This window comes from Anticarsia gemmatalis, chromosome 1, assembly GCF_050436995.1.
Source record: "Anticarsia gemmatalis isolate Benzon Research Colony breed Stoneville strain chromosome 1, ilAntGemm2 primary, whole genome shotgun sequence".
In the NCBI taxonomy this organism is placed as follows: domain Eukaryota; kingdom Metazoa; phylum Arthropoda; class Insecta; order Lepidoptera; family Erebidae; genus Anticarsia; species Anticarsia gemmatalis.
This window is the reverse complement of record NC_134745.1, coordinates 3,022,839-3,045,690: the sequence shown is the minus strand read 5'-3', so window position 1 is coordinate 3,045,690 and position 22,852 is coordinate 3,022,839. Positions and strand designations below refer to the sequence as shown.

General features: G+C 35.5%; 3 protein-coding genes across 3 annotated transcripts in view; 2 read left to right on the top strand and 1 right to left on the bottom strand.

Moving 5' to 3' along the window:
• The first annotated feature begins 1,779 nt into the window (after positions 1 to 1,779).
• Cog3 (conserved oligomeric Golgi complex subunit 3) lies at positions 1,780 to 8,263 on the top strand. Its single transcript, XM_076136808.1, has 11 exons — positions 1,780 to 2,054; positions 2,185 to 2,373; positions 2,697 to 2,823; positions 3,160 to 3,308; positions 3,714 to 3,970; positions 4,327 to 4,545; positions 4,852 to 4,991; positions 5,264 to 5,424; positions 5,746 to 6,381; positions 6,622 to 6,804; positions 7,158 to 8,263. Exons 1-11 carry the CDS (start codon positions 1,914 to 1,916, stop codon positions 7,416 to 7,418), a joined length of 2,463 nt encoding a protein of 820 aa, XP_075992923.1. The 5' UTR covers positions 1,780 to 1,913; the 3' UTR covers positions 7,419 to 8,263.
• Positions 8,200 to 9,866, bottom strand: UQCR-C1 (Ubiquinol-cytochrome c reductase core protein 1). The gene has a single exon (XM_076136818.1). It carries the CDS (start codon positions 9,767 to 9,769, stop codon positions 8,369 to 8,371), a length of 1,401 nt encoding a protein of 466 aa, XP_075992933.1. The 5' UTR covers positions 9,770 to 9,866; the 3' UTR covers positions 8,200 to 8,368.
• A 634-nt stretch (positions 9,867 to 10,500) lies between these two features.
• LOC142987818 (solute carrier family 25 member 32) overlaps positions 10,501 to 22,852 on the top strand; it is a 28,053-nt gene continuing 15,701 nt past the window's right edge. Inside the window, exons 1-3 of the mRNA XM_076136758.1 lie at positions 10,501 to 10,893; positions 11,882 to 12,035; positions 17,816 to 18,065. Of these exons, the coding sequence (XP_075992873.1) occupies positions 10,743 to 10,893; positions 11,882 to 12,035; positions 17,816 to 18,065 (555 nt within the window). The 5' untranslated portion in view covers positions 10,501 to 10,742. The remainder of the gene's footprint in view (positions 10,894 to 11,881; positions 12,036 to 17,815; positions 18,066 to 22,852) is intronic.

Genomic DNA, 22,852 nt, shown 5'->3' with positions numbered 1-22,852 from the left:
TCTAGACCTAGATATGATAATATGAACTATATTATATGATACAGAAAATTGTAAATATACTGTAAACAAAAGTCCATTGTAGCTTATGTTGACCAGAAAGGTTCCTCATACCCAATAAATGCAAAACTACTCAAAACATTGTCTTATTTGTTATTTTACCCCTACCTTTATCACAATTACACTGCAAATTGCAACATAAACGATTCTATGAGAAATGTATTTCCGAGATCAGTTCGTCGTAAAACAGAAATTGCAGTAATGATACCAAACATTACACGACACAAAAACAGTATGTGAAACAAATGAACTGTCAATCAATACTTCCGCGGAAGTTGTACGAATCAACTCAGGGAAATGGGAAATGATATCTGAAACAATATGCCAAGTATTCAACGCTGCCTTTCGTCGAAAGAAATAAAGCGTTGTTTTATTTATCACCTTGACTTAGAACTGCGTATAACACCATAGAGGAAAATTGATGCAATAATATTAATATAAACAAGGAAAAAATAAATAAATAAAGCAATGGGAAGTAACGTGCAGTCAAAATAATTGTTATGTTGATAGAATGTTCAAGTTCACTGCCCAAATAAAAGTTGAATGACACTTGAAACTAGAGGTCATAGAAAGTATTGTTTACAAAGTATCAACTTCCTGAGGTGAGATCCGTTCCGAGATAAACCAAACACAATCAGGTGATGTTTGTTTACTTACAACTTCCTTTGCTCACGGTTTATTTTGGGATGGTCTGATTACAGCGCCATCTAGTTATAACTTAGACAGTCTTTTAATATGTAATAAGTTGTAGCTAGTTTACAGTTAAAGGCACAGATGGCGTAAAATACAATGCAAGTTTTAGCGCCATCTATGAAGGCATGTCAACACTAGTGATCATTAGTATGCAGAACTGATGGAAATAATAAACATAATTTTGTACAGATGGCGCTGTGCACAAAAAAATATAACGTTTAAGAGTGTTAACAGATAGCTGTTACCTACTAGTAATAAATTATTAATATTAGTATAGATTATATAGGATAAAAATTTATTAGAAGTTTTGACTTCACTGTTTCTTCCTTTATAAAAGAAGATATCATCGATATCACCTATTTTAACATCTTCTAAAACCCGTAATTACCTATACATACAAAATGACCAACAAATAGTCTCAAGGAACTATTCTTCATACGATGAGCGAAATCTACTTACCCCTTGATTTCTGGCTTCTTGATCAGATAAGAATTTCGCCACCTTGCACTTCATCTTAAACTTTTTAAATGTAAAAACAAGGAAAATTATTCGAGCTCCCAAAACTACGTTGATGTTTTGTTTATTTATCTACGTTACACGACAAAGTAATAACTAAAAAATCACTTTTGAACTGAGATTATGAGGTGGTTTTTGTAAAATTCGTACTTTATTAGTTCCCTGATAGACGCCTAAAGTCACAAAAGTCAAACCGTTTCTGCCTGCCATTTCGGCAAAATAATTGTGATCGCTACTCACCGCTAGATGTCAGTTTTGAAGTAAATGTGGTCGTATTCAATGTTTACAAGTCTATTATTTTTTATAATCTTGGTGGCATAATACTGAATATAATCAAATCATATTTAGTAAAGTTTTAAGTTCCATTTTTTTTCAAACCAGTTGCATATTTTGAGTTGAATTAAATTTACGAACGTAAATTCAAATGTCAACAGAACTGCGTTACAGTTCACAAATATATTACATTTTTGACATTAAAAATTGCCACCTCTGTCATATGCAATAAATAAAACAAGGATAGCATGTTTTAGGTGTATGTATGGAACGTAATCAGTGGCTTACGATTTGTTTACGTCATTGACGTATGCACTGTCAAGCGATTCTTCAATATTTATAAATTGTTAAAAATAAGCTAGCCTAACTATATTATGAGTCTGAAAGAGATTCAGAGTAAACTGTTATTATGGGAAGCCTCAGAAAATCCATTGGCACCACTTACATCTGACCAAAGGGAGGCTATTCTTGATCTTGAATCGCTAATTCTGGGGGCTTCGGCTGACTTGGACGATGTTTGTATATTATTTACTATTTATTACAGTTATAACAAAGTTTTCTTCCATTCAATGGCTCAAAATTATATCAATTGTTTGTAAGAGGCACTTTATCACTCAAGCTTTCGTTATTTGCCTATAATTTTAGGGAAAATCAGTTAGTAAAGATGCGGATATTGAATCAAGCACGATCCCGGCTGTGGACACAACATATGACTTCCTGGACTGGTACGAGGGTCTGTGTGACTCCAACCTGAAGGCAGATGACACTCCTTATGAAGCATATTACAAACAGTTGGAAGATAGAAGGAATGAGTGTGTTGCACTTACTGATCAGGTAAAAATATTCACTTGTAATAATTGAACATTAAATCTTCGTTTTATAATTATCTCTAGCTGTAAATTCATATATTTCTTATATGTAGGGAATAATGAGATTGACTGCTATTTTCAATGGTTTGCTTGACATTTTAAGTACAAGAGCAGTAATGAGCAAATGATCACATAGTTAACAGCACAAAACAAACATTAGTATTAGTATAAGAATATTTGTGATAATGGTACACTGCCATTGTAGCTTTTTAAACAACAATACTTGCAAAATTTGCAGCAAGATAGTCATGAACACCAAATTAACCATTTTGTCCATATATTCTTCAGATTGGAGCAACAATGTCGGATCTGGACAAGTTGTCAGAGCAGTACAACTTTGTGTCCAACAAGACTAATGCACTGCACACCATGAGTGAACAACTGCTCGCTGATCAGAACAAACTCTCCAGCATTGGTAAATAAATAGTATAATAATATACTTTACTCTACTTTAGTTGTACTTAAATCTGACCTTGGTTTCATAGTTGGTATCAGGCGTGGTGTGGATGTTAACATCGTCCTTTGTGGAATATCCGTGTTATTCTAGATGTTATTATTTGGTTCTTCAAGAGCCCCACTTGTGGATCTAGGTTTTTATAGGCTACAAGCAAGTAATGACCAGGTGTTCATATCCGCATCTGCAACATAGTACATCCACATTAATTCAGAAATTTGCATCTACGTTGACATACCAAAGTACATTTTTCTGTCTTGCCCGAAGCTATCCTAAGTTTCATGTTGTTATTTCCAGGTGATGACATAAAGCAGAAGCTGCACTACTTCACTCAGGTAGAGCACTTGTCTCAAAGACTGAACAGTCCCACCATGTCAGTTAACAGTGAGGCGTTCTTCAATGTGCTGGCCAAGATTGATGAGTGCCTGGAGTATATGAGGACTAATGTAAGTAGAAAGTTTTTGTCTAAAAGAATTGGGATTATTAATCAATAAATTGAATTTTAAGTTATTTTCAGTTTTTTTAGGTTTCACTGATATATGAGAAATGCTGCTCTAAATTTCAGTGTTCATCAATTCGTTTTTGGAATTGTCAATTTGTAATGACACTGGCTAAAGATTTCGGTTGTGTTATGTAATGTACTATATTTTCAAAATTATATTTAAGGGTTTAAAGAAAAACTAGAAGTCTTAGAAGACTAAAATGTCATTCACTCATTCTAACATTGCCATGACAGTTATAGACAGACTTTCAGAAGATTTTAACAATAATCAATTAATGAAATTTCAGCTAAATGTTGCTTCAGATTTTATATTACAAGTTAATTAAATATTTCTTCTTCTTTATTCCAGAACAACTTCAAGGAATCCCACACATACTTAGTAAAGTACCGTCACCTACAAAACCGCGCGATATCTTTAATCCGTTCATACGTGACGCACGTTCTAAACCACGCAACCGAACAAGTGTTAGCTCCTAGTGATGAACAAGATGACCTGGAGACGATCGACACGGCCTACGCGGTGTACTTCGGCAAGTTTCAAGCCGCTGCACCTAAGTTGAAGATGGTTATTAGCGAGATTGAAAGAAGGGCTGAGAAGAATATTGAGTAAGTTTGAAGCATGTTTGTGTGGTAAACTTGACTGATGAACTTAAATATTTGGTCTAAGTGTATCTATGTATGATGTCTGTGTTGTTCTTTAAAGCCTAATACGAAGTTATAACAAAATAGATTTAAGAGTAGCTCAAAGTTGAGAGACATTTAAACTACATAGATTATAATTAAGAAACACAAATTGTAGCTTTAATTTGATGTAGTTTCTCACTCGTCATAAGCCTGAGTACACCAGTAATTTGCCAATTAATTTATGATCTATTATGACTGGCTTCTTCAGCTTTGCAGGTCTATATTACCTCTTTCAAACATATCTTGATCAAGTTTGTAAATTATAATGTTATTCTCAGCTATGCGGGCTTGCTGGGCGACATTCAGCGCGAGTACGCGTCCCGCCGGTCCCGCGTGGCGGGCGCGGCCACGGCGGGCGCGCTGCGCGCGGCGGCCACACGGCAGGCTCGTGACCACTGCTCGCTGGCGCGCGCCGCCTGCTCGCTGCTCGCGCACGCCGCCAGAGATGAATGTGCGCTCTACAATCACTTCTTCTCTAACCCGTCACCTGCCTTAGAGTAAGTTTATTATTATAACTATTTCATTTACTTTGTACGAAGTATACAAATAAAGAATATTTAGAATTATTTGAACTATGAAATGAAAAGTGTGGTATTGTTTTGTGGGGAAGAAGTTTAAATACATAATTTATTTTTTGACTGTCTAGAAATAAGAACATTGAACCATGAAAAATGACACGTGAAAAAATCTCCCGTTCTTTTTTATGAATTGGTGGTGGCTTGTTCATATTAATAATAAGTAAAATTAAATAAAATATAGCTCCGTTATCCAATGACCTTTAAGAAACTTTGCTGTTTTTCTAGGGAGTATCTTCAGTCACTGTGCAACGGTTTATACGAAACTCTTCGCCCTCACATCATACACATCAACCACTTGGAGACACTCGCTGAACTGTGTGTCATATTACGAGTTGAAGTTATTGAAGAACAAGTTAATAACGACCGTAAGTACACTTTGTTGCTTCAAATTTTTCACTATTAAGTGTCGAATACAGATCTTAAATATCCTGCATTTATCTTCTTAGCTTTAGAAAACAGCTGTACTAATTTCTCTTAAAGTTCGTCATGCCACGTATACTTAGTATGGCAAAGGTTAAGGTGCATATTACAAAACCACCACTTAAAATACGCTAGGCATATGTATATGACTGTATTTGAATAACTAAGGAGTGTCATATGCATGAAATATTCTCAATATTTAACTTTGTATTCCCAGCGGTTCGTTTAGCAGCGCTAGGAGCTTGTGCCCGAGCTTTACTACAGGACGCTCAAGAACGTCTTGTGTTCCGAGCACACGTGCACCTGCGAGCTGATGTGCTGCTGTACCGACCTGCACACGGTGACCTTGCGTACCCAGATAAATTGCTTATGATGGAGGTACGTTAATACTTACAAGTAAATAAACGTAGCAGAATGTACCGAAAATGTAAAATAAATGAAAATTATACCATGTATTAAATGCGCAGAAGTTTGTGAAGTGACCCTTAGCCCCTACTTACTTCTAACGAATACTGGCAAGTCACTGAATTCCAAGAGAAAATTTAAAAATAACAATAAAATTTACTTAGTGACATTTTTAGACACTATGTTTCGAGCAGTAGATATCGAATATGCATAATTTAATTAATGTGTTCGGCAAGCGATTATGTATTATTTTATAAATACCGCCAGTAATTCACACACATTTTACATTTCCAGCAAATTGCAATGGAACAATCACTAAAACGCAGCGACTCCCGCAACTCTATGGTATCGGACATATCAGCAACATCACAGGAAGTAGCAAATATCAACGTGGAAGCTCAAAGACGGCCTCAGGCTTCCCCCGCCGACCTCCACGGCATGTGGTACCCAGGAGTTAGAAGAACATTAGCCGCATTATCAAGGCTGTATAGATGTTTGGAGAAAAAAGTCTTCCAGGGATTAGCTCAAGAGGCTATCTCATTGTGCGTGCAATCAGTAGACAACGCGTCGAAACAAATCACTTTAAACACAACCAGTATTGACGGAGAACTCTTTCAGATAAAACATTTACTGATTCTCAGAGAACAGATTGCACCGTTTCAAGTAGACTTTGTTATAAAAGAAACGACGCTAGACTTCAGTAATATGAAGAATGCGGCCTACGGTTTAATACAAAAGCCGAGGCAGATATTTTCTCTAAATAGTAATAATGCGTTGTTAGAGTTTTTGCTAGAAGGTACTCCGATGGTTCGAGAACATTTGTTAGATTCGAGGAAGGAGGTTGATAGACAGTTGAAGAGCTGCTGTGAAACTTTTATCAAAGGTGCCACTGAGATTCTCGCTGGACCTATGATTGCGTTTATTGAGAAAGTGAGTATACCGATTTTGTAATTTTGCATGTAGGTGGGTACACGTTAGGTAATTCTCGTTCTGATGAAAAAACCTTAAAAGTCTATAAAATTACAAGCCGGTATAAGATGTAAAAAACAAAGTTGTGAATAGCGAAATCTCAAAAAACTGACTGAACTTGATTCCGCGTCGATTCAGTGTAATATGTTTCTCAATTATACTCAACTTACAGTAAGATAAAAATATTTTTATATGTTCCAGGCCCAAGCTTTCACACCAATAGAGCAGCTGAAGTCCCAACCGTGGGCTACTCCTGAAGAACTGGCGGTTGTGGTGAAGGAAGCTCAGAGAAGGATCAGAGCGCATCTCGCGTCGTTACAACGATCCATGCAGCTGTATCTAGCTAACAAGGAGACTGAGTTTATACTCTTTAGGCCGATCAGGGTAAGTTTTCGGTTATTTGAGAGCAGAACTAGGACCTTACTGTTTATAGGTTAAGCATATTAAAGTAGTTAAAGGATTAGTTATTATCACCCATTTTTACTTTGAGAATGAAAACCGCATGAAAAACAGTTTAGTAGATTGTGTTTATCGAAAACAGACAGAGAGACAAAGGGGATTTTTTTACAATTTCTAATGAAAACTGTGATGAGCGTAAATTATTGTCTAAAAGTGTAAAAAAAGAAGCATGAAGTCTCTATCAATATATAGGTACTACAGTAGATACAACTATATAACACAAAACTATTCTACACTATTCTATTACGCAATAGAATAATCTAATCTTTTTATTTCAGAACAACGTCGTCGGCTACTTCGTGCAAGTGGATCAGCTGCTAACAAACGCGGGATATTCGGACGAAGACATGTTAATCGTCGCCTGTCCCACTCCTGAACAAGTCTCCGTATTTATATCTTCAGCTAGTTTGATAAGTCATAGTGAGCCGGTACAGCCTTATGGGAGTAAAGCTAAGACTAGCGTTATAAGGAAGCCTAGTGTCACCAGTGTGCCGGAAAAGAATGAAGAAGTTAGCAGCGATGCTCCAATTACTGTGTGAATGTATTGATTTTTGTTGCGTTAAACATCCTGTATGTATTAAAGTCTATACCCTTAAGGGCGCGTTCCCACTTTGTCGTGACGACAGATAATCGTGTAGTTTTAAGTGTCGTGGCTTATATGTTTAAAAGGAGGTGTTCTACACGATTTCGATCGTTACGACAGTAAGTAGTTTAGTGGGAACGCGCACTTAGTCGTTGACCCGCTGACATATTGATGTTGGCGACACATTTCAAAGAAATCCTGTCGCCGCATGAAGGTTGCCTTTGAATGTAAGTTGCTGACATGTGATGGGTGGCTGATGACTTTTTCGTGAAGATTTCTTAAGTTATTTCCTATTATGATAAACCATCTCGAAAAGGTCACATCTCATGTTTTAATAACATAAGATATGCCTTTTTTTAAATTAATTATTCATATTAAAACTTATAAAGGCTGTATTCCTAAGATTGTTGTTAGAATGTATAGTATAATTTGAGTTAGGTTAGATCTAATTTGAATTTGTAAAGTCCTATGAGAATTATGCAATATTATGAAACTTGTGAACACAAGTATGGTAGCTGGATGAAGTTGTTTCATAATGGAAGTAAGAGAAAACCAAGTGTCGGACAAGATAGATAGCTTTTGGATAACAGGTCTACGCACTACCTACAAAGTGTCTTCCAATAGACAAAATATTTAGTTATTATTTATTCCATACTTATGTTAGTTTATAATTAGGCACCTAATATCCTATATTGTTCTTCTTCTAAAATTAGGTTGTTGCCAATAAAAATATCAAATAGAAAAACATGTTTATTTACACATTTATTTATTCTCCTATAATAAATACAGATTCCACCAAGACATTGCGTTTTATTCCAATAAAACAACAGACATTGGGCGAGAAATGTTTAATGCGTTCTTAACTGATTTAAATAATGTTTCTAAATTGATAATTACTATTGGTTTTTACACTCTAAGCCAGTACATGCCAGCACGGATCCTAGTGTAATCTGTGAGACCTTCAACAGGACCAACGGCGGCTACAACAGGGCAGCGGTCATACAGGTACTTGTAGCACACATCACGGACATTCTGGACAGAGACAGCTTCAATGCGAGCATCAAGCTCGTGGATGGGGATACGACGGTTGTAGCACAACATCTGACGGCCAATGTCTTCACACACAGGGGTGGTGCCATCCAACTGAAGAAGCATGTTGGTCTTGAGCAGGTTCTTGGCACGCTCAACTTCACCCTCAGTGACTGATGTGCAGAGCTTCATCCATTCACCCTGAATGTTGTGTACCATGTCATCCAACTGCAGGCCTTCAGCTACAAAATAAATACCCCACAGTCCAGTGTCCTTGTAGCATGTGTTGAAGGACTGGAAGCTGTGGCAAAGGTTACCAGCTGAGGCAGCACGTGCCAGGTAAGAGGCATTGTTCATGCCACCACCCTGAGAGCGGTCCCAAGCTCCAATAAGAGTGTTAGCAACCATCAAGGGAATGTTGTCAGCATCGGTCCATCCAGCACCCTCAACAGCAATAGCAACGTGAGCAAGTGGCATGGAGTCATCACGGACTCTGATTTCAGAGCCAGTGTAGCGGCAGTGTGACAGCTCAACATCAGTAACGGTGTTCTTCAGCCCACTGAAGTGTTTGTTGGCAAGGTCAACCAACTTTTGGTGTTCAACTCCACCAGCACCAGCAAGAACAATGCGAGCGGGCTGGTAGTGGGTCTTGATGTAGTTCTGGAGGTCAGCCTTAGAGATTTTCTTGATGTTCTTAGTGGGTCCAAGAATGGTCTGGCCTAGAGGTGTACCTTGGAAGGCAGTGGCGTGAAGGTGATCGAACACAACTTCCTGCAAGTTGCTTTCGACGTCTTGCATTTCGCGGAGAATGACACCCCGTTCTCGTTCGATTTCGGGTTCTGCGAGCGATGAGTTTTGAATAATATCGGCAAGGATCTCGACGGCCGCGGGCACGTCATTGGCCAAGCACTTAGCGTAGAACACGGTCTGCTCCCGGGATGTATACGCGTTCAGGTGGGCGCCCATGTTTTCTACGAGCAGCTCGAGATCGGTTTGCGACCTCTTGCTAGTGCCTTTGAATGCCATGTGTTCAAGGAAATGAGCGACTCCATTGTTCTTGGAGTTTTCGTACCTGGATCCAGCGTCGATCCATAATCCTACGGTGGCGGTGGCCGCACCGGAATCTTCAGTGGCAACGCGGAGTCCATTATCTAACACTGAAAGTTTTGTTGGTGGGACGTTTACTAAGGCCTGCTTGTAACCGACGGCTGTGGCCAAACAACGCACCTGATTGCCCTGGTTTGAGATTAATCTCAAAGTAGTCGCCACCTTCAACATTTTTGTCGTGTTTCTGATCCTTACTAATTTAATTTTTTGCTCGCAGATTTACGTAATAAATGGGCAATAGTTTCGAGATGTCAAAAAAGGGTAATGTTAATGTTACCATTGTGTTAAAAATTTTACAATCAGAATCAATGGGATTTTAGTATGTTATGTTCTTCTTATTTCCAAATATTGGTTTGTATAAACCATCATCAATTATATTTTATAATAGAACTTTTAAATATTGTTCATCGACTTTTTAATGTTAATTTAAGTATTACAAATAACACCGTTATTTTCTTTGAAACAATTCTACCAAAATAATATTTGCGGCAATCATGGTAATACTGGATTTCGTACTGTCAAACATTAGTGAAATAATATAAATTTATTTGCTTCTAAATTTTTTTTATAAATATTAGATTTAATGTTTCAGCATTATAATATATTATTTTTTGAAGACCATATTTTTTATTACAATTTTAATTTTATATCAAGTTCAATCGCACTTATCATCACTATAGAACATGACATTTATCGTAGTACAACACTAATATTACGTCATCTTAATTTACGTTCCAATATTCCTTCAAAACGTTGATAGAGCATTTTAGGTGACGGACATATTATTTAAGATTTATTTTGTGATGATAAGATACTTTTTTGCAGTGTGATAACGATCTTTCAAATAAAGGAACGCCAATAGATATGTCAATGTCATGCTTTTACAAATCACATTGATTTGAAATTGTCCAGTCGTGCATGTTTCGCGAAAAGGAACGGTATGTCCAATTACTTTGGAAATCGTTCATTTTTTATCGCACGTAATTCGTGGGATTATTACGAGAGCAACGATGTTTAGTGAAGATTACAATAAATTCAGTTTCGTTAAAGATTTCTGGGAAAGTGTGTGCCGGTAGACATAGGTGTAAATAGGGTCCCCGCAAGATGCTATCAAAAGTTTTATCTGTGATCTAGTAAATTCTTCATGACTACAATGAAGAACCCTAATTCGTCGTCTTCTAAGCTCGCATTGTTCAGCCACATCAAGTACGAGCACCTGGTAGCTGGTATATCAGGTGGCGTCACCTCCACTCTCCTATTGCACCCGTTGGATTTAATAAAAATCAGATTTGCAGGTAAGTCGTGCGAAATTTTCTCACGTAATTGCCATGTGAGATCTCGTGATTTTATGAGGTTAATGTTTATCGATTAGATTTTCACTGAGACGCTTACGACAGAGTGTGATCTCTGTGATGAATTGGGAATAAATTTGACGTAGATTAGTGGCTGTAGTAATTATCAACCTTGAACTTCATAAAGTGAAAGTGAAGACATGACTGCTTTGTTTACATTGCACAGATAACTTCAGTGTTGAAATTTTAATAACAAATCTGATGTAAGTCTGTCGTCATAAACTAGCAGTCTGTATTATCCTTTTTCATACAAAATTCCCAAAGCAAATTGAAATATTTATTAGCTAATTCAACTTATTTTTTAAAACAATATTATCATGCCTGGTAATCAAATATTAATGACTTTATGTCATTACTATGTAAAGTACAAGATAGGAGAAAGCCAGTACTTTCACTCCTAATCATTGCCCTTGAATTAGACATTATGGTGTACTTGAAACCACTTATATTAATGATTTCCACATTTATAATCTGTAATTACTATGCAAAATAATACCATAATGCTAACTATAATCCATGGATACAATTAATGCTTATAATCTAGATAACAGCTTGATTATTAATAGGAAAGTTCTGCAATAACAAATTCCTCTAGCAAATGTTTAATAATAAAGCTAATAATAAAATACTGATCTTATAATAGTTTATTCTATAATTATACATACATAAGTTACACCATTTTCCCATAGGGTACTAACTAAGAATGCCACTTGGTACAATCCTTGCAAACTTCCCTTACCTCATTCATTGCCATACAAATATAGTATGTCATTATTATGCAGACATAATGGTAAAATAAAAATGTAAATACTCTTCTTATTTAATATTCTATACAATAATTTAATACTAGGTTTTATATGTAGGTGAATTTGAAACAATGCTATTTTGTACTAGTAGGCATTAGGTATGTTACACACTGTGTTATTTTCAGTGAATGATGGCAGGACCGCAACAGTTCCGAGGTACGATGGACTTGGCAGTGCATTTGTCACTATAGTGAAGAAAGAAGGTGTAAAAGGTCTTTACCGAGGAGTCACACCTAATGTTTGGGGCTCAGGCTCAGCTTGGGGCTTCTACTTTTTATTGTGAGTATACATTACTTATATTATAGTATACATTTTTAAGCCAAACTATTAAAGTATAATATGCCATGCTCACTGCTAGTTTCGGTTTCAGTGCCGCTCTGGCTTATGTGTCATTGCATAAACTATTTTACCAAATTTTGTTCAGTAGTTTTTAAGTTAAAGTGTGACATACATACATACTGACAAGTGAATCAACTTTTCCTGTTGGACTTATTATTGGGATAACTTCTGAATTGTCTGATTCAGAGTACCTACTTACAGTGAAATCTAATGTTAGCATTATTATTCTGGTATAAAACATGTGAGTGTGAAATGTAAACAAGACAATGTAAAAAACATGTTTTGATGCATTTACATAGAATACGAGAATTGTAAACAAAGTTACAAATTAAGTACTGGACATGTTATTTCACTCTGAACTGGACACAAATATTATGTTTCAGTATTCTTTTGCAAATCGTAGATTAGATTAGGCTTCTAATTAGTTAGAATATTTTATGCTTGTTATGATCGTCGTCTGTCGTGAAAAGTAATAATAGTAATTCGTATTTAATTTACTATATTATTATGTTACTATTACCAATGACTAGCAAGCTGCGCTCACCGGTCGGTGAAACGATCAGTCGACATTTTATAAGAAAAGGCTGAAAAGTGGTTTTTCATTCGAGCTTCCCCTTAGTTCTTGTCGCTCCTGTTGGTTGTCAGTTAGGGTAGCCGTTTAACCATGCCATAAGCCGTCGGGTAGATTTTACAACTTAGACACCATGTTGACCATACGATGAATGAAAGAATTTTACTAACCGTCAATGATAAGACGACTATTTTATTTCCATACCTAATTTGAGAGTGCGTACGTAAATAAGGAAAATATCTTGGAGAAAAGATATTTATTTCGTGATATAGATTAATATTTGAAGGTTTACGGTACCTACCATATTTGGTAGCTGTCGTTAAATAAAAAAAGTATTTCGTGATTTGCAATTAACAGAACTATCGCGAACTTTTTGCGACACTATGTCTATCAATGGCAGTGTGTCGATATTACTCATCTAGATAATCATTTAATTTCACGTTGGGCTCCGATCCAATATCGTAATGCCAACGAAAGTAAGAGTTTTCGTACTTGAAGACTGACATGTCAAGTCCGAAGTCCGCCATAGAATTACCTTAGCACCACAGTCCAGGCGAGAGTCATGTGATTGCAATACACTGTTATACATTTTGTAATTTCTATGTGCATTCCTGGAAACTGTAATACGTTTAAAAGCAAATAATAAATATTTTAACGGTATATTTTATTTAGGTTACTTTAGGTTTTAACCATTCAAGTTGAAACCGAATGACACTTCATATTCGCTTAATTTCACTCAAGTAATTCCTTGAAGATAAATAGCAAGGGTCTCATTTCGATACTGCTTAAGAATTTGTTGAAGTGACCAATCCGTAAGGAAAATTATGATCTTACAAAAAACCACACGGAGGAGAAAAAGTTCTTTTGTGTACAGTTGGCTGAAGTTTCAGAGTCCCAACAATGTGTCATCCAAGGCATTTTTATCGTTAAAAAGATTGAAATGTCTTGTATAACAATCGGCACGTGTACATTGTTTCATTGTATGCATCGAACAACCGCATCGACGTCAGTGCGTTATTTAAAACGTCTTTTACGTTGTCGCATTTCGTTCGCTTGTCTCATTAAAGAATCGGTTCGTTCTAGATTCTTAACACGTAATAAATATAAGTTTGCTTCCAAACAATCACATTACAATGCACGCTAGTTACAAAAGTCGATTTTTGTTTTATTTTTCTTGGCATTTTTCTATCGCCATTAATTTAATTTGCTGGCAAGTATTCTCGACTTTCGCGCGTAGTGTCAAGTGCAGTACTCTTGCGCATTCTTATTTGTAGTACTGTCACATTCTGATATCGCTTAGCGACAAAAGGTATAATTAAAAAATTGCCAAGTACCCGGTGTTATAGTCATAGGTTCACGGGGCCATAGGAGGTCTCTACCTGAGATGATCACTCTCACACGATACCCTAATCATGCCTGATATTTTAAACCTCTCTTCTCCAAACATTTTTAACCATAACCCTGTTCACCTAAAGTACCTCAGTTGTATAAAACCTTTATATAAAAATGTTTGTAAAGAGTTTAAATCCCACCAATTTTCCATTTGATAGTACTTTGTAATGGAGTTTTAAATCAATTCCTCTAAACCTCGTTTCTTGCTGACTGTACAATACAGTGATTTGCTATCGTAAAACATGACGACAAACACTGAAAATGAATATATTCCTTGGGTTAAGAAAAGTCGTTAACCCTACAAAAGTTTATTGTTCTCATATATGTCGCGTATTGACCGCTGTTGCATTAATATTTAGACCGCTGTGTTTCATCCTTCAGGTTACAATGACCTGCGTTTTGGAGATTGAAAACAAATGTCCCCGTTACATTTGACGCTTCAAACATTGCTGTTTGAATTGTTTAATACACAATATAAAATAACTGATCATAGCATAGCATAGCATTTGCTGTTAAAAACCTGTAGTCTAGGACGCCAGATGTCCTAAGTTGCATGTGGCATGAAAATGAATTCTGATTCAACACTGATCGCATTGTGTCGATTTATACCTTTTTAACGCAGACCTAAAAAAAAACGATGCTTCTCTGTTTCCCGATAACCTTTTAACGGATATAAATGTGTGTTTCAAGTAAAAATATGGACGTAACGCTTTGCAAAATCTCAGTAGTAAATATTGTCGTTACGTTTCACTTCCATCAATGTGTTTCATGGTTGTCATCCATTTCTGGCAAGTGACGTTCTCATCTCCATTCATGTTTTAAAATAGTTTTGTATAGGCACAAGTCTTCGTGTACAATGTCGTTGACTTCTCAAATAATACGAGAGATAATACGGCTTGTTATTAGAATAACATACAATTCGACGAAAATATTTATTCGCCTTGATTTTATCTTGAAAACCGACCTACCTATTTGTGATTAGTTTTTAGATAGGATCTAGAGGCCTCGGCTGTTGTCAAGTCTGTGCCATTCCTTGACAAAATCAAATAACTGAAATTTAAGGGTCGCCCTGTGGCCTATATTCGACCGCAATTGATAAGTACTCAATAAGTTAAAGCGCAAGCGTCAAGCATTTTATCCGAGCACGCATGTCGAAAGGTATTCAAAGAGTTGTACAAAATTTTCCTACTGATACTAAAATTTGTATAGTTGATTATTCTGCTATTCGGAGTGATGATCAGAACTAACAACCATAACCACTATCTCGTGTTTGGAGCCAAGACATTTTGTCTGCATTCCATGCCCTTGAAATACGCGCTACGATCTGGACGGAAACTGCAATATTTCGTACAAAATTACTATAAATATAGAAGGGAAATGTTGTATATTGTTTTACGTAAGTAGCAAATATCGGCACTTCAGTTACACGAGTTAGCGACAAAACGTGACTGTGAATATCACGTTCCTTCAGACTGGTGCCGGAACTAAGATATCGTAACGACTGCGATCAGACGATTTCCTTTATCGTTTTTAAATTGTGATTTGTCTGGGGATAATTTGAACTTATTATTATGCACACGAAAAGATAAAACAGCCGTGTCATATTTCTCATTACGTCAAAGCCGATAATCTCTTTTAGGGAAGTCTTGAAGGATTTGTGTTGGTAAAGAGAGTACGTTTGTTATTCAACAAAATCGTTCCTTTTCTGCGTTTCCTTTAGTACCATATAAACTACTATCGGACGCACATCTAACGTAATATCACGTTCCCGTATTACCTACAAAGCATCGTCATTACCAGTTGGTATTTGCTAATTACACAAGCTATAAATCCATATTTGCCGTTCTGCTATAATCCAAATCCGTGTGTTTTATTGAGATTAATACCACGGAACGCATGCACATTGTGTGCACAATAAACCGGTTCATGAAGCCTGTAATGGAGAATGTTAACAAATTTGGATTATTAGCTCTCCATATTCTCTGTTAAAAATAAAAAATACTAGTGAAAGAATTACTTTGATACGTCAATTAGTTTCCGATTTATAAGTAAAACAAGTTGTAACCGCGCGAATCGGTGTGACGTCATTGTACATTACGCTAAGTCTGGCTCACATAGTCTTTTTTAATAATATTTACTATTATTACACTTTAAATGTAATAAGCAGACGAAAACACAACAAAATACTGCATAAGCTATTACATCTACGGCTGTAGACCTGATATTAAGCGGGACACGGCCCGCGCGGCATGGTGTACTATGACGTCACGCTGTTAGCGGGACTCGATATTTTTTGAAACTTTGAATGCTTGTAAAATCAAAACTACTTGGTATTTTTGACTAAAACAAAAACTAGTTTTCATGTACATGTACAGGCTTTACTGAGTCAAAATTTCAAGCGATTTGGCATGCCTAGTAACATTCTCCATTACTCATTTCGACTGTTTTACTTCAATTCTTACATTTGTTGAAGTTCAAAGTGTACGTTAAATAATTTCGAAAATGCTGAAACTGTGTCATGACTACTGATGATTCACAATGTACGGTTTCTTGATAATGTTTTTTATGTTGCCTTTTATCGTATAAATAACCTATTTTTCTGTTCATCCACTTCAAATTACCTGAAGGAGTTTTTATACTTTCGACTTCTACAGAAATATGATGTCTAACAAAGCTAGCGAAATGTTTTCTGTCCATGAAGTACAAGCACCTTTCAAGGGAAAAGGAAGTGGCTATACTTTATGGGACAAATCTATATACTATTATACTATCTTTACTAATATTATAAAGCTGAAGAGTTTGTTTGTTTGTTTGAACGCGCTAATCTCAGGAACTACTGGTCCTATTTGAAAAATTCTTTCAGTGTTAGATAGCCCATTTATAGAGGAAGGCTATAGGCTATATAACATCACGCTACGGTCATTAGGAGCGGAGTAGCAACGAAAAATGTTACAAAAACGGGGAAAATTTTGACCCATTCTCTTAGGTGACGCAAGCGAAGTTGCGCGGGTCAGCTAGTCGCTCAATAGAAAGAGTGTGATGTGATAATCGAGCTTGATTTAAAAAAATCTTGCGCTATATTGATTCCAATATAGTTTAGATAGAGGTAGTTCTTTGAAATGGAACAAAATGTTCAGAAATGTGTTAAACCTAACCTATTAGTGGAATGTAGTCAGCCTAGGTTTGACAAACTAGTTGTGTGCCTTTCATTCGTGCCGGTAAATTACATTAGTCACCTTCGCATTACTAACTTTTGAACTTTCGCGCTGCATTATGTGCTAATACGGGCACGAATTCACGCGATCATACCTTACCTTTACTTACTTTATTGCTATTTTAATGTTATAGTTAGATTTATATGATGGAATATTTGAAATATTAGATCGAATTTACGAAAAACGCTCCATTTGTTTATGGTAATCGAGGCTATAAAAGAAGCAATCAAATAAATCTATTTATTTTATATGACTCGTTCAGTTTCAATACTTAAGTATTGCAGAAGATTGTACACGTATGTATATTCCATATTTGTATATGAAATATACATAACTAGAAAATATTTTACGTTTGTAAAGACTTGCATATCTGAAAAGCCCCTTTTAGTATATTCATCCTAGCCTTTCTTCCAAACTTTGTTGAAGTCGGCTTCCAGTCTCAGAATGCAGCTGAATATCAGTATTTTACATGGGGCGAAAGAGATTTTTAGATATCCGTGTCGAAAGAAACTATTCTAATTTTACTGTTGTTTTCCCAACAGTTATAACGCAATAAAAACATGGATCCAAGGCGGGAACGCGCGGACGCCCTTGGGGCCTGGCCTCCACATGCTGGCAGCCGCGGAAGCCGGCGTGCTGTCGCTGGTGATGACCAACCCTATCTGGGTGGTGAAGACCCGCCTCTGCCTGCAGTACAGCGAGGAACACCTAGCCGATCACAAGAGATACAAGGGCATGATCGATGGTCTAGTCAAAATCTACAGGACTGAAGGAGTTCGGGGCCTGTATAGGGTAAGTGTATTTTATGTTATTATTTAGATTCTGATGAAACTTCAAAATAAGCTGTGATACTAACAGTCCTATAAAAAAATCGACTTTTGCCTTTCACATTCGTTTCGGAATATGCGCTATTACCTAGTAACAAATATAGTAAAAGTGAAAAACTACGTATTAATATGTTAAAAATAGGAGATGGTACTTTGTAAAGTTATTCGGCAAGAAAAGGCCGAAACCCGTATATTTCTTAAACAATCTGCTTATCAGATTTTGGAACGAGAAGGAAAAATCTCAGCCAATTTCGACTTCTAATAACCATACATAGAGCGATTTATCCGATTCATGTATTATTAATACATTACATTTTGGCTCTATCACCCTATAATAAATTAATTAATTGGAGCTCATTATTAAATCTAATAGATATCTCTCCATACCTTCGTCTCGTGAGAGAGTCTCGTGCAACTTGCATCACTATTTACGATAGTATAAACATTAGGTTTTATAGATAAGCACTAGAATTCTAAATATAGCTTTAGTTGTATATGTCTACGTTAATATATCTACTAATATGAAGGACGCTATCGTATCTCTCGATTGAGTAGTGAATCGTTATAGATTTTATCAATATCATTCGTATATTGACTGTAAATTGCTGACCAAAAATGTTATATGAAGATAAACCTTTTATCACAGTTTAATAAGGGAGATTTTATAAAAAAAACTGTGACGTAGAATGCATTTGGCTGCTGTATTAAAAAGAAAGATCAATTTTTCGTAGATTTTTTTTATCGTAATGTTTTTCTGTGCACACTAAATAAGTACATTCTAGGTACCGTAAAATGGGGCTACTTAAGGAAAATTTGGGGTTAATTCTAAATATTATAGAAATAACTAAATAGCTCGCATAAAAAGATAGCGACATTTTCAGTTTTCGTGTTTTTAGTACTAAACATCGCTATAAATAAAATTGTAGCATTTCAAATAGTGTAATTGACCTTAAACATGCCCAATTTTTTATATTTTAAAGTAAACCCTGTATTCAAAACTAACCCCGTTTTACCGGGACTCAAAATCTGCATTGGAAAAGGACTGAATAACCTTTAAAACTGTACGATCTGCCTACAATTCTCATGATATAATTCAATGCATAGATACTGCTATGTACGCGGCCAGATGGGAAGCAACTAATTCCCCGTGCGAATATGAACACAATAAAGACTGCTAACAATCACATGGTATTATGTAATACACGCTGCGAATATTTACAATATACCTACTACACGTATCCTACATAATATACCGCCCATAGTAACAATATAACAATCATACATTATTTTCACGGCTATTATACCCGAAGGTAGAAAGAGTTATAATAAATACATTAGCATTTTGCTATTTAAATTGTTAGTTCTATGTAGGAGCGCGTCTATTCCTACATAGCAATTAACAATCTGGGGTTCTACTTTGAATTAGTCTAGTATAAATAAGACGAGACCAATAGCACTTGCCTGAGTCTGGATCAAACCCAATACCTCGTGATCAGTACACAACTAAAGAGGCAACCGAAATAATAAGTTAAACAGTATTTAACCAAAAGATACATTTGTATGTAAAGTAATGTTATAATGCGTCAGTCCATATTGTTTAATGGCTGGAAGTATTACTCATTCATAATTTTGATAACATTGTTGTATTCGAATACTTACTAATCCTACCAATATTATAAATGCGAAAGTTGTGGGGATGGGTCGATGTATGTTTGTTTGTTTTTTACTCTTTCACGCAAAAACTTACATAGATTTATAAATATGAAATTTGCACACAGATAGTTTAGATCCTGGATTAAGTCATGGGATACTTTTTCCCGGAAATGTATGCGCGCACGAAGTCGCGGAGAGATGCTAGTTTCAGTGAAGCTTTATTTGCGGACGGACAATTCAATATTTTAACTAAAAAAGCAAGGACATCATTCGTGCTGAAGTTATGCAATTAATTCATTAATTAAAAACAAATGTCCATTATGTGGTAATTATTTCCACTGCAGTTTGGTTTTCCTGATATTTGAAACTTGAAATACGTAATTTATTAAACAATATTCTAAGTCAAGCTAATAATAATTTATTATGGTTATTAATTGTAAAGGCCAACTTGCATTTCCTATTTCCTGATTGATACGTTCTAGTACTTCTAGTAGGTACACTAGAACCACAGTATAACACAAACAATACCTATTATTGTGTAAATATTACTAGTAAGTATCCCTTAAACGCTTGTTTATAAACTATAGAAGAAATCTTCCTACTGCTAGTAGAGATCTCAAATGACCCCTTACGAAATAGCTATGTACAACAACATCTTCCTATCATGCAACTAGGAATACCTTTTGACGGTGTTCAAAGGAAGAGCGTTACATGGACGGAAAAGACAGATTGTAAGATCTTAGGGGCTGAGAAAATGAGTTTGTTATACTTTTGAATCGTTTTGAAGCAATTTGTTAAAAGAAAATAGTTTTGATTTGTCCGTAATGATCAATAGTGCGATTCTCTACCATACACTCTATCGACTATCTACAACCAGTAACCTATCGAAAAAAAGTATGAAAATCTGATTAGTGCCTCCAGCGGGCGCCGTAGGAACTATTTTTGTAGTACAATTTAAAATGTAAAGCTCTAGATACTTGATAGTACCTACTGTAGAGAAACGCGCTACAGTACTCGGGGAAAATGACTAATATTAATTCCTAATTATAGATTGAAATACGTGACATTGTAATTGTAGTACTATTAATAGTAGTAAATAAACTTGTGTGTATTATAAAATCGTAGTACATATGTAACATGATATTTTAATAATATAGGTAGGTACCTCGCGTGCGATATGATATGTTTGACGTCATCGCTAATTTCCAACTTTGTTGATAATAATATGCACTCTAGACGTACACAGGATAGCACTTATTATTATATTGCTGTGTTTTGATTGCGTAATAATTATAATACTGGCGTTTATCTAAGATTTGATCCACGTGGTAAGCAGAAAGAAAACAAATTTTCTCTCGCGGGATGAATTAACGTTAACACGATTTTTTCCTTAGGATACCTGTCGTTTTGGCGCAGGTTATATACCATGGCAATATAAACATGTAAAGCGTAGGTTATAATTTTGTGAAAAGAAAATATCCCGTGACTATCCCATTGCTAGGCTAGGGTCTCGTTCCAAACACGTGAGGAGTTAGGCCTTAAACCGCCCAAATCATACCTGCCAAATATTAATAAGAACAGCTTAGTTGTCAAATCTTGATTAGGTATTAAATGGAATTATGAAATGTATGAATGAATAGTTTGTATGGGTGTTTTCAGAAACGTATAGATAATTCACATACATTTCGCAGTTTCATGGCCGTACTGCAAAAAATACGTAATGTTCATCGTTCGAAGGCAAAATAAAACAATGACCAAGTTCCAAATGATAATAGGGCATTTATTCGACCAGTAATGTCCCAATCTTGGTTCGACATTACAGTACAATATTATAGATTTTGTGGTATTGAAGAAAACAAATAAGCTTTTTTTAGTTATTTTTATACAATAGATCGTTTTTCACACTAAATATTTTTGATCCCGTGATAGCCGACATAAAGTGGACATTGTTATACCTAAATGACTTATTTTGCAATCGTTCGAAGATATTATATTAACTTGTATCACAACATTACAATCGACATGTTTTACTGTTTATCCACACTCGGTATGTTTACAGATTCCCTCTATGTTTTCAACGGCATGCTAAATACGACGTCAATATGGAAAATACAAAATTATTCATACACAAGTTTTACATTATTTGTATACTTTATTATGCAGATTTATGACTCGCTACGTAACTGAAGATAGGTTATCTCAAGTAAAAATAATGATAAATTGGACTTATATGACGAATTTGAAAACAAATGATAATACTTTTTTAAGAAATCTTTATTTTAACTACCAGATGAAATGTTAAGTGTTACTTGGGGAGATGTAGCGAAGACGAATTCATGAATTTCATTCAGAAGAGTTCTCAAGATTGCTTATGTTATTCTGAATACATTGTGTATGTTTAAAACATCATCTTGTTATTCAGTAGCCAACAAAAATTTGCGAATATTACCCTTTATGTAAGGTGAATAAATGTGTTGAAGAAAACGAAAATCGTATGCTTAAAGCGAAAATTCCGGGAATCGTTCCGTCTCATTCTGTTTGCTAAATGAAATCCGTTACGAGAAACGACAAATATCGATCAAGTAGTATATCTATTTACTAGAGAAGTAAAAAAAACAATGAAACATGCAGTGTCCAAGCTTTACCAAAACTGCAAGTGCGCGAAAGCCTTAATATTTTGAACACACCTAGTAAGATAAATGTGACGTGTCTTATGAAATAATGATTGATGTATTACAAAGATAATGCACTTGTAACACCTTTTGTTGCTGTTTGTACACAATGCAAATATCAGTCAGCGTCTTCGTAAGATTGATAAACAAATAGATTATCTCATTTTCGTGTTTACATGTGCAACTGAAAATAGTGACGTCACATGTTTTCTTGCTTAAAATCTGGTGTTTTTGAATTGCACGAACATTTTTTCTAGAGATATTAGATTCAACTACATAATATAATAAGTTTCGGTATTTCACTTTTCACAGTATACATAATTTCCTAAACAAACTTACGATCTTTTTCACAATGTGAGTAAATTTTCCTATAACTTTTGTATTGGTCGTAAAAAATGTTTTCTTTATTTACTGCAGTAATTTCTTG

What these genes read in the sequence shown, in the direction of transcription:
- UQCR-C1 (XM_076136818.1), bottom strand. Translation starts at nt 9,769, where the DNA reads ATGTTGAAGGTGGCGACTACTTTGAGATTAATCTCAAACCAGGGCAAT.
- Cog3 (XM_076136808.1), top strand. Translation starts at nt 1,914, where the DNA reads ATGAGTCTGAAAGAGATTCAGAGTAAACTGTTATTATGGGAAGCCTCA. An exon ending in GTGTTGCACTTACTGATCAG is followed by an intron (nt 2,374 to 2,696) that starts GTAAAAATATTC and finishes TATATTCTTCAG; the next exon opens with ATTGGAGCAACAATGTCGGA. An exon ending in GAACAAACTCTCCAGCATTG is followed by an intron (nt 2,824 to 3,159) that starts GTAAATAAATAG and finishes TGTTATTTCCAG; the next exon opens with GTGATGACATAAAGCAGAAG.